This window comes from Neomonachus schauinslandi, chromosome 16 (genome assembly GCF_002201575.2).
Source record: "Neomonachus schauinslandi chromosome 16, ASM220157v2, whole genome shotgun sequence".
NCBI lineage: Eukaryota > Metazoa > Chordata > Mammalia > Carnivora > Phocidae > Neomonachus > Neomonachus schauinslandi.
In genome coordinates, this window is record NC_058418.1 from 58,264,176 (window position 1) to 58,277,392 (window position 13,217).

At 51.0% G+C, this 13,217-nt stretch overlaps 1 protein-coding gene across 2 annotated transcripts in view; it reads left to right on the forward strand.

Moving 5' to 3' along the window:
- The window catches only part of ZC3H18 (zinc finger CCCH-type containing 18), a 60,622-nt gene that overhangs the window by 19,253 nt on the left and 28,152 nt on the right, over nt 1–13,217 (forward strand). For both annotated transcript variants that reach the window (XM_021705672.1, XM_021705673.1), the window contains 3 exons: nt 6,914–7,062; nt 7,391–7,483; nt 8,351–8,508. In XM_021705672.1, coding sequence (XP_021561347.1) covers nt 6,914–7,062; nt 7,391–7,483; nt 8,351–8,508 — 400 coding nt within the window. The remainder of the gene's footprint in view (nt 1–6,913; nt 7,063–7,390; nt 7,484–8,350; nt 8,509–13,217) is intronic.

Genomic DNA, 13,217 nt, shown 5'->3' on the forward strand with positions numbered 1-13,217 from the left:
ATGTTGAATCATCAAGATAAAAAGTACTATCTACAAAAGCATAAATAACATTTTCTTTAAATTGTGTCCTACTTTGGGTTCTGATTGAGCCAGATGTCAATACTGCCCATCCATTCTGCTGGCCAGACCTCGTCTCTGCTCCTTCCTGTTCTCCCCCTTTCTCTCCCTCCCTCCACCCCCCTTTTCTTACACACACACACACACACACAATTTAGTAATAATATGCCTAATGTAAAGTTTACCATCTTCACCATTTTCAGGTGTACAGTTCCTGGCTTTGAGTACATTTACTTTGTTGCCATCGCCACCATCTATCTGTAGAATTCTCTCCCTCTTGTAAAACTGAGACTCTGTAGCCAGTAAACAGTCACTCCCCATTCCTCCCTCCAGCAGGCCCTGGCAACCACTATTCTATTGCCGGTGATTTTGACTACTTTACGTGCCCGATAGGAGTGGAATGATACAATTCTTGTTTTTTTGTGACTGCCTTATTTCACTCATCCTGGTGTCCTTGAGGTTCATCTGTGTTTTAGCAGGTGTCAGAATTCTCTTCCTTTCCTAGGTTAGTATTCCATTGTGTGTACACCACATTTTGTTCATCCATTCATCCAACAGTGGACAGTTGGTGGTGTTTTCATCTTTTTGCTACTGTGAACATAGGTATGCGAATGTGTCTTCAAGACCCTACTTTCAAATTTTGGGCGTGTGTACCCAGAACTGGAATTACTGGATCATATGGTGATTCTATTTTTAATTCCTTGAGGAGCCTCCATGCTGTTTGCCGCGGCAGCAGCACATTGGATCCCCGCCCGTGGTGCGCAAGGACCCAGGGCCTCCTCGCCAACACTTAGTATGTTCTGACTTTTTGGTAGCAAGCATCCTAATGAGAAATGGTATCTCATTGTGGTTTTGATTTACATTTCCATAATGATTAGTGATGGTAAGCATCTTTTCATGGGCCCATTGGCGTTTTGAACAGTCTGTCTTCATTGGAGAAATGTTCATTGCCCGTTTCTGAATCCCTGCATTCTCTTTTATGTTTAAAGCAGCAGGTCTTCAAATGTGGTCTGCGGACCCCTAAAGGTTCTTAAAATTCTTTGAAGGGACCCTGAGGTCAAAACTACTTTGTGGTCCTGAGCCTACTAGTAGTTGGGCATTGACCACCAGACACTCAGAGTGGAGTAATAGCAATTTTACTTAATGGTGTCTCTAAGAGAGCAGTAAGAATTATAATTAAATTTTACATTTGAGTACAGGTCTTTAAAAAAATACATTGAGGTATAATATCCATGCCCTAAAATTCATGTGTTTTAAGCATACAATTCAATGATTTTTATTAAATTTACCAAGTTGTGTGGCCGTCACCACAGTCCAGCTGTAGAGCACGTCCATCGCCCCAGGAAGACCCCATAGTGCTGGTCTATCCCACATTCAGCCTGACGAGATGCGAGCGCTCCTGGAGCCCCTCAGCTGGGAGGTGCCACACAGGAAGGTGCCAGCCGCATCTCCAGGGAGGGCACGCGAGGCTTGCGCCGTGAGCGGGGACCGCTGCAGGACACAGGGCACAGTCTCCTCCGAAACAAAGTGAGCCCACCACCTCCAGGAGAACAGCTGACAGTATCTGTTGCTAATGATGACTTTGGGCTCTCACGTGAAAGTCAGAATTTTGGAGGGCCTGAATCTCCACCTGCGGTGCTTAATGACTTTTCCAGATGACCGTTGCATGGTGTCCCAGAATCACACCTGCGTAGAAAGTCCACTCGCAGTTCGAGGCGGAGCAGTGCGCATCTGTGGAACAGTCAGAAATGTTCAGCGCGAGGGTTACAGACCCCGCACGGCAACAAACGGCCGAGAAGCCTTGCTTGACAAGGTTCAGGTGGCCTCAGGGACACGCGAGAGTCGCTGAGGCTGGCTTTCCTTCACCTACTTAGGCACAAACGAGCTGTCCTGGCAAACTGAATGCAGAAGCTGACAAGAGAGAGCCGCTGTCTTCTGTGTTCCTGTCAGCTTGAAAGAGGTTTGCAAAAAGGAGAGAATTCTGCTCGTGTCATTAAGTATTTTTAAAAGTTATTTTTCATGAAACACTTATGCTAATGTATTGTTACCGTAAGTTACACATAGCATATACTATGTCTTTAAATTTTTTCAGTCTTAATTTCTATAGTGAATACCAATAGATCCGACCATTTGTGATGCTTTGGGCTCCTAAGACCTAGAAGTTAAAGAACTTCTGGTTTCAAGTCAACATTATTTACAAAGAAGCAGCCCAGATATTATTTTAATTATTTCAGCTAGACAGTGAAGGTATTCCTTAGAGAAATTAAAATATCTCAGATACCCTGAGAGGTGACTGGTTGTCAGTGAAATGGGAAAGGAAAGTACTCCTGAGTTGTTTGTGTTCTGTTGTCAAAAACTTGCACGTGATGGACGTGGGACTTGATACCCATTAGGATACATGTTTATAGATTCTCAGTTTGTCCTTAATATTGAATGGTTCCATTTTTACATATCCTGCCTTCCTTCCACTGGTAATTTCTTAAAACCATGAAGCACTTTAAACCTCCTGATTTTTACAATCCCTGTATTTATTTTCTATTCTGAGTTACTCAGACTAACAGGAAATGGGACCGCCGTGTCTTACTTAGAAATAACGCGGTAGCGGGACGCCTCGCGGACACGGCGAGGACAGCCCGTAGACGACGCCGGCGCTGCGCCGTACTGACAGCCAGCAGACCGATCTAGTCGTCTCTCTGGAGCCGGCGTGCGTACGTGCTCGCGAGCACGCCCGCAGATCTGCTTTCTTCTCCTGACGTTGCATGCTGCAGGAGGGGCGGGGCGGGTCCGTGGATTGGTCAGCGGTGTGGTTGTGAGCAGCGGCTTAGTGCCGCCGGAGACGTGGCTTTGGTGTCCCATCATCTCTGGGTTCAGTTCCTCTGATGGCTGCGGAAGGACTGGGTAGGTTTTCTGCAAAGGTCGTGTGTGTCTCACTGGCCATGGGTGTGTTGGTAATGCGCACGCAGGTTCCTTTTTCATGGATCTGTGATTTAGTGAGAGAAGCAAGGGTCAACATACAGGGTACAAGTGGGGCAAACGTGGGGGTGGATACATCGATTGATTGATTGATCCATCCCCAGCAAATTGATAATTGTCTCTGGTCGAGGGCCCTGGAAGCATGGAGACTTCACTGAATACCTTTTAGAGTATTGGGATATATTCTTGTGTGCTACTTTTATTTCATACCTATAAATATTTCATATATATAAAATAACAGTGTCTCCACAGGCTTATATGATGATTAAAAAAACAATAGTTCCTAAGATGCCCACCATTCAGTTACGAAATCAAACATTATCAGTGCCTTCGCGAAGAATCTTGTCCCCCGTCCTGCCGCCGTGACCATGCTTCCAGTTCTCCTTGTTCCCTGCTGGCTCGTTAAGCCAGTGTCCCCACGTGGAGTCGTTAAATCATTAGGAGCCTGTTTCTTCCCCGGTCAGAGTCACAGTCCACATAAATTCTGTGTTTGTGAAGTTTCATTTGGAAGTAGAAGACCATATAGTTTTAAAACGAGATTTTTGCCTCCACTTTGTAGAGAATATTTTTCCCTAAACAAAATGCTTTTTTAAATTATGGAAGTAATACATACTAACAGAGAGTAGGACAGTAAAAGATAAAAGTCTTTCTACCATCCAGCAATTTGGGGTGTTTCCTTCCAGGCTTTTTTCTACACAGATAAAAATTCACTTTTAAAAAGGCTAGTGGGGGGCGCCTGGGTGGCTCAGTCGTTAAGCGTCTGCTTTCGGCTCAGGTCATGATCTCAGGGTCCTGGGATTGAATCCCGCATCGGGCTCCCTGCTCAGCGGGAAGCCTGCTTCTCCCTCTCCCACTCCCCCTGCTTGTGTTCCCTCTCTCGCTGTCTTTCTCTCTGTCAAATAAATAAAATCTTTAAAAATAACTAAATAAAGATTTAAAAAAAATAAGGCCAGTGGATGGTTGGCTCAGTCGATGGAGTGTGCAAATCTTGATCTCAGGGTTGTGAGTTCGAGTCCCATATCAGGCGTAGAGATGACGTAAAATCTTAATAAAAATCAAAAGGCTACTGGGAGTGGACAGCTCCTGTGCTCCCTCTTCCCTGCGTGTGCTGGGCATTTGTCCTGGTGGTAGGTGCTTGTAGACCTCCCCTCCTTCTGCCTGGAGCAACCTTCTCCTTGTGTTTGGTGGCCAGGAGTCAAGACATGTCCATCCAGGATCTTTGCACACCCAGCCGCACACGGTCCACGAGGACAGGCTCCTGTCACCCACCAGAGTCTCAGGGGGCGCAGGCCGCTGCTCTTGCCTCTGGCACTCCTGACTGATTTCTTCTGTTCCTCTTTTCTCCTCCTGCCTGTGGGAGCAAGAAAAGATCTTTTTTGTCAGTGGGCTCATTGGGTGATGTTTTTGGTTTTGTTTTGAAAATATTTTACATATAGGGGCACCTGGGTGGTGTCCGACTCTTAGTTTCGGCTCAGGTCATGATCTCAGGGTCGTGAGTTAAGCCCCGTGCTGGGCTCCACGCTCAGTGTGGAGTCTGCTTGGGCTTCTTTCCTCTTCCCTCTCCCTCCCCCTCTGCTCCTCCCCCTTCACACACTCGCACTCTCTCTCTCTCTCTAAAATAAATAAGTAAAATCTTTTAAAAAAATATTTTACATACAAAAAAGAACTGTGATTCTCAAATACCCATTTATCCACCACCCAGGTACATAAGTTTGGTTAAAAAAGTTATGGAAACCTGGAGTTTATTAATACTTTCCTGTACTTGCAGATTTTCTGCAGAAAACCTCCATTAGTCTTTTACCTGCACATCAGTGAGGATACCGTGCGAGCTCTGTGACAGATGGGGAAGGGCTTGACAGCCCTTTATTTAGATGCAGGACTGCATACAAGGTCTGTTTTCTGTAAAGCTCTCTGAGACTCTGGGATCTGAAACCCTCATAGTGTAATATTTCCCAGCCTCTGACTTATGTGATCTCTCTAACACTCTTAAGAATTTTAAAAGTTAGTTATTTTTGCATTTCCAGAGAATTAGTTTTAAGCATAGTTTATTTTGCATTTAATTCATGTCACTATGTTATTAGGTTGGTTTTAATACAAGCTTAAATATTCATGATGTCAAATTTAGCTTTTTCTTAAATACCAAATGATTATTTCTCTTTATGTTATATAAGGAAAAATGTGTTTTGTTGATAGAAACATTCAAGTGGAATATTACATTTAGAAGGGAATATATATTAAAAGGTGGTTTAAAATTTAACTACATGTTAACCCATTGAAAATGTTTTTAAAATTAGATATTTATGCCATATTTCTTTTTACTCTTAAATAGATATTACGTTTAAAAAATTAAATTTTTATTTTCATTCATGTGTTTTATTTATTTATTTTTTAAAGTAATCTCCGGGGGTGCCTGAGTGGCTCAGTTGTTAAGCATCTGCCTTCGGCTCAGGTCATGATCCCAGGGTCCTGGGATCGAGCCCCGCATCGGGCTCCCTGCTCGGCAGGAGGCCTGCTTCTCCCTCTGCCACTCCCCCTGCTTGTGTTCCCTCTCTCACTGTGTCTCTCTATGTGAAATAAATAAATGAAATCTTTACAAAAATAAAATAAGGGGCACCTGGGTGGCTCATTCGTTAAGCGTCTGCCTTCAGCTCAGGTCATGATCCCAGGGTCCTGGGATCGAGCCCCACATTGGGCTCTCTCCTCGGCGGGAAGCCTGCTTCTCCCTCTCCCACTCCCCCTGCTTGTGTTCCCTCTCTCGCTGTGTCTCTCTCTGTCAAATAAATAAAATATTTAAAAATAAATAAAAATAAAATAAAATAAAAAATAATATCCGCCCAACGTGGGGCTCACACTCGTGACCCTGAGATCAAGAGTCGCATGCTACACCAACTGAGCAGGCACCCCCCCATATTAAATTTTTATTAAAAAGTGGTTCACTTACTAATTAAATTAAAACTTGGACTTCTTGCCTTCTGCTCTGAAAAGTCAAGTGGTTTCCTTGAATCATCTTGGTGTTCTGTGAGGGAGTAATTCTAAAAGATGACATTTTTTGTTGTTTTTTTGTAAAGTATGAACACCCAGTATGTTACAGTCCTCTGTATCTTGTCTCTCTCACACATTTTCAAGCACAGAAGTTTCCTGGGATGGTTTGTGAGACTTTTGGTGAGAGAAATGCAGATTTACAGAGCTGGTAGAGACGCCCTGAGACAGATGCAGAATTCTCGAGGCGATCGCAGTGTTTGGAGTCAGGATAAGGATCATGCCCGCGCACCTCGGAGCCCTCCTGGGGGTGCAGTGTCCCCCGAGTGGGAGACCACCTCACAGAGCAGGGGGCGGCCTCGGATTGTCTGAGAAGCTCTGGGACTTCACTCTTTTTAGGGGGTGATGAACTCTTCCCAGAGTGACTTAGGAACGGGGGCTGTGTTTCCTCGACCGCATGACCCCAGCCCCTTTCGGGAGCCCTTAGGAAGTACTGCTGGCGGGAGGCTCCTCAGCCCAGGCTCTGGCCCCGAGACCTTCCCGGCCTGCCTGCCAGGCATCTGTGTGTGGGGGTGCTGGTGGTTGCTGTGCCCGGTTCAGGCGTGAGGCGTGGGCCCGGTCGGCCCCGCTCTGAGCTCTGACTCTGCCACCGCAGCCGCCTGCCTTGGGGCCTGTCTGTGCTCAGGTGACACAGCGAGTGAGACGGCGAGGGCTGCGGCAGGAGCCCTGGAGCACGCAGCGGCGGGGGGGGGGGGGGGGGGTGCGGAGCTCCCCAGGCCTCCATAGAGCCGCTGCTCCCGACACTGCCCCCAGGCTGCTGCCGCTGCAGGCAGAGCAGGCAGGAAGCCGACCCATGCGCTCTGGTTCTCTTCTCCCCTTTCTGACCTGGCTTTTGTCTCCATAGGGAACTGCACGTGGGGAATGAACTGTAGGTTTATACATCCTGGAGTCAACGACAAGGGCAACTATTCCTTAATCACCAAAGCCGAACCTTTCCCGCCTAATGGTGCCCCGCCTCTTGGACCTCACCCACTGATGCCTGCCAACCCATGGGTGCGTGAACACCTCTTTTCTTTAACCGCTAGCAGATGGGACATCTAAGCTCTCTGAATCTTCAGCTTACAGCACATTAACACACCTTGTGTAAAAGGCACTTCTGTGACGTCACACAGTCACTGAGTCGCCTTCCAGATGCTTCCGTGTCTCCATGTGGAGGTAATTCTAGATTCAGGCAGGGCAGCGGGTCAGGGGCCAGACTGAGGCTCGGAGAGCGGGTGGTGTGCAGCCACGAACGCTCTTACTGGGGTTTTTGCTCCCGTTTCTTTATAAATTTTAAAGTTTTGCTTGCTTTCTCAACTTTTCCCTTCTCGTTTTTTAATAGGGTGGGCCAGTAGTTGATGAAATTTTGCCTCCACCCCCTCCAGAGCCCCCCACAGAGAGTGCCTGGGAACGAGGACTCCGGCACGCGAAGGAGGTAACCAGACAGCCCGAGAAGAAAATGCTAGCAGCGCTCCTTGAGCAAAAGTAGCATTTCTTTGATTCAGAGACAAGGATTGAAAACCCAGTAAAGTCTCTGAAGTGAGGATATATTTCTCTGATTTCTCTGAGGAGTTACAAAAGGAAACTGATGTCTGTCGATGTCTCCGCGGTGCGCGAGGTCACAGCACACAGGCCTGCTGCCTTCCTGTGGCTTGGGCAGCAGCAGCCCCCACAGCCCAGCCGCCGGCCGCCCAGTGCCCCTCCCCGGAGACTTAGCCAGGGGCTCCTGCCTGTGGAGGAGCTGTCCTCTTCTGAGACCGCCCTCCCCTCCCTCCCCGCTCCCTCACTCCATACTGTGGCCCTGGCTGTCAGGCTAGTGGTCCGTCGGCACCAGGCCTGCTTGCTGAGCCCCCACTTCTCTCCAGGGAAGTGACAGACTAAGACAAAACCCTTCTCCTCCCTCACTCAGCACACACCCTACCACCCCTCCTTTCCTCTGAGACTGGAACCACTCCATGTGGCTTTTATGCCACCAGCAGCCTCACCTTCCTCTCCACACTTGGGCTTCCTCATCGAGTGACTGGGGCTTCCCAGCTCAGTGTCAGGACTATTTCTAGGAGGTGGCCAGCTCTCTCACCCCTTTCTGGAATGTGAGCGAGCTCCATGGCACTACTGAGCGGGCCTGTCCTGACTGCCAGGTGCAGTGACCGCGCACTCCAGGCCCGGAGCTGAGGTGCATCTCCCCCACCGCGCATGCGGGCCACTCGGCCATGGTGGCCGGGGCTCCACGGGTCACACCAGGACAGGCTTCCTTTTGCTTTTCTAAACAGTAACCGGCATTGACTTCTTCTTACAATGGTAGGTTTTAAAAAAAGCAACCATTCGAAAAGAACAGGAGCCTGATTTTGAAGAGAAAAGGTTTACGGTGACCATTGGTGAAGATGAACGGGAGTTTGACAAGGAGAATGAAGTTTTCCGAGATTGGAATTACCGCATCACCAGAGATGTCCGAGACACAGTGTAAGAACAGTTCTGTCTCTTCCTTCCCTTTTGATAAAGTATTAAGTTGTCCCCAGCTGTGTGAGCCCGGGCTCTGGAGAGCAGAGGCACATAGGTTCCCTCAGGCATTGCGGGCCTATGCTTGTCCCCTGTCCTGGACTAAGAATGGCATCCCCAGGATCCTTTCAGACGCTTTGCATGAACTTTCCTTGGTTTTTTGCTCCGTGAGGGAAGGGTGTCAGCTCTGCCAGGGCCGTGCGCCTGGGGAGGGCTCGCCTCCCTGTGGGTTCCTCTGAGCTCGGAGAGCTTCTACAGGTGTTCTTGGAGCCTTGTCGGTCTGCCTCTGCCCGCCCTCCAGGCCCCCATGAGACTGTCACCAGAGTCCGGGAACTTGGCAGGTGTGACCCTTTTCGTTGTAAATGCTGTCTTTGTTGTTTTTTCTCCCAGATGTTTTACTGCTGGTCTTTTAGAGACTCATTACCGAAGTACACATGGTAGAAAACCTAAGTCAGGGTTTTAGAAATCGTGTAATGTTAAGTAAAGCTCTCATCTGCCCGTGCTCCGGTTGCAGGGGAAGGAAGGCCGGCTTCATTGTGCTCCCCTCTGTGGAGCAGAATCAGGCAGGTTTCTCCTGAGCAGCAGGTGCAGTGTGGGCCCAGGTCACAGGGATGGCGTGGCATTCGGCCTGTGATCGCAGCCGGCTTCAGCATCGTGTCAGGATTGTAGTGACATGCGTTCATGCTTGCTTCCGGGAAGGCCCCGTCACCAGGCTCTGGCTGAGGTGCTGGTGGACGGCGCGGAGGGGAGGGGCTCCTGCGGGGCTTGTGTGTCAGGACTCCGGCACCCTGACCTGCTCCCGCCAGGCTGTCTCAGGACCCTCCTGTCACATGTGCAGAAAGGAGGAGAAGCGCTTTGGTCCACGCCTGCCATGGCAGGGAACAGCTCAGAGGTCGATGCGTGGAGATTGAAAGATGGAGTTCAGACCTCTGTGTTTTGTCATTCTGGGTATGGAATCGTGTCAGATCCCGGACAGGAACATGGGAGTCAGAAATGTCTGCTAAGTCGTGCGGCTCCCTTCATTGCCAGTGATCATCTTGCCTTGCGGGGGCTGGGGGGGGATCCCGGGAGCTCTGGTGCGGGGCATGTGACTAGCACGGAGCAGAGGGTGCTCCCTGAGTGTGGTCATTCTGAGCCCTGAAAGAAAAGGTTTAGAATCTCAAGGTTCACCCTTGCCACTGTGTTTCCCAGCCCTGTTTGGAGCGGGGACTTGAACACGTGCCTCCTGAGGACCGGTGTGGCGAGTCTGGGTCTGGGCCTCCCACCTTGCACTTGGTGCCGGGCTGACGCTGGCTGCCGACTCCGCGCCTCCTCTGCTGGGGGCGGGGGGGTCCCCGCTGCAGGGCCTTCAGCCTGTAAAGCCTCTGAAGATGGGCCTTTGAGCCAAGTTCTCACTTGGGTTTGGTGTTTGAACATCAGGGCCTTGGGGCTGATGAACCAGGGCTTCTGCGACACTCGTGGGCCAGGCCCCAGCCAGACCTTGTCGGTCAGGGCCTCCGGGAACAGGGTCCCAGCGTGGGTCAGGGCGGAAGCCACCTCTGCTGTGTCCGTTGGCGTCCACTAAGCAGAGGAGACCCCCCCCGGCTATTGTAACGAAGAGCATGTAATGTAAAGACACGCTGTCTACTAGACTCTGGGAGCAGCACCCTCAGGAAGCAGCGCCCCCACCCCTGCAGGGAGGGAGGGGAGAGGCTGGAGGAGGTGCTGGGAGTCCAGCCACTGAGGAGGGGACGCTGGCCAGCTACACTGACGTCTCTGAGGTGGGCGAGGAGGCCGGGGTGCAGGAGCCCTGTGGGCAGCGATGGGCCAGGGCCAGGACAGAGCCCTTGTCCACCCCGGCCTCACCAGCTCCCAGGGCACCTGCTGTGGGCCAGCCTCACACGGAGCACTTGGCAGAGAGCGTGCGGGGCGGCTGAGGCACCAAGCAGGGAGCTTAACAGCAGTTCAAGGGCCAGTGATGGAAAACTCAGAAAGCCCAGCATTACTAGTTCTTTCCTGGGAGCCTGCAGCATCTCCACTTTGGTGCCCAGGTGCCCCTCAGCCGGCAGCGCAGCAGGCCTGTGACCAAGGTCCCTGTGTGTGCCAGGCGAGGGGAGGGGGGCACAGGCCCGAGGGCTGAGCTCCGGGGGTGGCCTCGGGACCAGCAGCACACCGGGCCAGGGGGCTTGTCAGAAATGCCCCCATCTGAGCGTCAAGGGCGGGTGGAGCCCAACTGGCTGCTAACAAGCCTTCTGGGTGATTCTGCTGCCCACCCACTGGGGTCTGAGAACGTGGACATCCGTTCCCGGGACCTGGGCTCCCTGGCCTGACGCTGAGGGTAGGGACGGAAAATTCTGAATCGCTGTCACGTGGTGGCGCCTGCTGGCCTTATCATGGTCGGGCTCCGGTAACACGGAGCTGGGTGCTTCGTTGGAGACCCGCTGGGGAGGTGCCTGCTCAGGAGCTGTGAGGAAGCTCTCTGAGGTGGCATAAAGGACAGGAAAACAGGTGTTCTCTTTATGCTATTATTTGGAATTAATTTGTCCAGCAGGATCATTTGGTAAAAATAGTGCCTTTCTAGAGAGACCCCAATTCATAGCTTTAGGAGCTTCTTTCCACCACCTGAGGCACTTTATTCAGATGCCGACCAACTCATGGGATCTGACATGCACAAGACATTAAGAAATGTCACCTCGGCGCCCAGCTGGCTCAGTCAGGGGAGCACACGACTCTTGATCTCGGGGTCATGAGTTCAAGCCCCGTGGTGGGCTTGGAGCCTACTTAGGAAAGGAGGGAGGAAGGAAACCTCTCTGCACAGGCTGCTGGGGCGGGGTGTGAACCCAGAATGCTACGCTGAGCCCGCAGGACGGTGGGAACTGGCAGACAAGGGGACCCCAGGGTGTCAGCTGCGAGGAATGGGTCCTTGGCGGGAGCTGTCAACAGCAGTAACCTGGGCCTGGGCTGGAGCCCTTACCGGTGTGCGTCCGTCGAGCTACTGCTGCTAGCGCCGCCGGCTGGCCGTGCCCTCCGGGTCTGAGCAGTCCCGCAGGAGAGGGCCCGTTTACACCCCGCTTACCCAGTTTCCCAAACACGAATCGGCAGGCACAGCCCTCCTTTGAGAGAACACACACCCTCACATCCGCTTGGGAAAGGGCCCCTCAGGGCCTCAGTTGGCTGAAGATGGTGCTGGTGCCTCGGGGGCCGCATTCTCTCTTCCGTTCTGGCTGCAGCAGGCCTCTGCCATTCCTGACCCCTGTCTTAAGTACGATCTGAGTAGTGTGGGGCTTAGGTGCTTAGGAAGATGTCTGGCTGCTTGGAATGAAAGAGAGCTGTGTCATCCACAGAGCCAGCCTTGGGGGGGCCTGCCGGAGGTCCTGGACGAGCCGGGGGGGAGGCCTCCCAGAAAGCAGCCTGCTGGAGGCCATCAGGTGAACCAGATGCTCCGCCTGGTGTAGGCCTTGGCGGCTCCCCAGAGCAACACCTCTGTGGGTTGTAGGCGCCTCGGTTTCCCCCACCAGCTTACTCAAAGGAGAGTTGGTCTCGAGCCAAGAAATCCCTGCAAGAATGCCCACGTGTTGCTGGGTTTACATTTCCTCTTTCCTCCATCAGGGTCCCAGGCATCCCCAGGGCAGGTCCTCTGGGTCCGTGGGTAAGGTGGGGTCTCCTCACCTTCCTCGCGGAGGTTAGTGGTGGTTCCCTGCGGGAGGCTCCTTTATCCTCCCTGCTGGGGTCTGTCTCTGGGTTTCCTGTCACATTCCTGTGGGCCATTCCTTTCCTCCCCAGAAAGGCCTCTTACCGTGGCTTATTGTCTCAGAGGGCGTGTCTTTCTTGGCTGGTCTCCCTTTCCTCTGTCTCCTGTGCACCTGAGAGCCAGCTTGTCTAGCTTCATGCAGAAGCTCACTGCTGTTTGTACTGGGATTACCCTACGTTTATTAATTAACGGACAGACAGCTGACTTCTTGCCAGTGTCTGGTCATCCTGACCCAACACAGGGAACATTGTCTCATTTATTCACGTGTGTTTTTGTGTCTTTCCAGTGTTTTCTGTGTTTGTTTTTGTTTCAATTTTAGGTAGTTAAAATACAGTGCAATATTGGTTTCTGGAGTAGAATTCAGTGATTCATCACTTGCATACAACACCCAGTGTCATCCTAACAGGTGCCCTCCTCAATGCCCATCCCCCATCCAGCCCGTCCCCCACCTCCTCCCCTCCAGCAGCCCTCAGTTCTCTGTCCTCATGAGTCTCCCATGGTTTGTCTCCCTCTCTGATTTCACCTTATTTTATTTTTCCCTCCCTTCCCTATGGTCCTCTGTTTTGTTTCTTAAATTCCACATGCAAGTGGAATCATGATAATTGTCTTTCTTTGATTAACTTATTTCACTTAGCATAATACCCAGGCACCCCAAATGTGTAGATATTTTAACAGTGTTTGTTCTTCCAATCCGTGAGCACGGAACATTTTTCCATTTCTTTATGTCCTCTTGAGGGTGTTGTGAAATTTTCCTCAAATACGTTCTGCTCGTTTCTGGTTAAATGCACTTTGTTCCTCAGTATTTTTGTTTCTTGCTTACTGTTGTAAATGCAGACCACTCTCTCTCCCAAGCGGTGAGTATTTGGTCTCGGTCTGCCCCGCTGGGTTCTTCTGGCTGCTTGGAGTGGCTTTACTGTGCCTCAGTTTCCAGGTTGTAGATCTT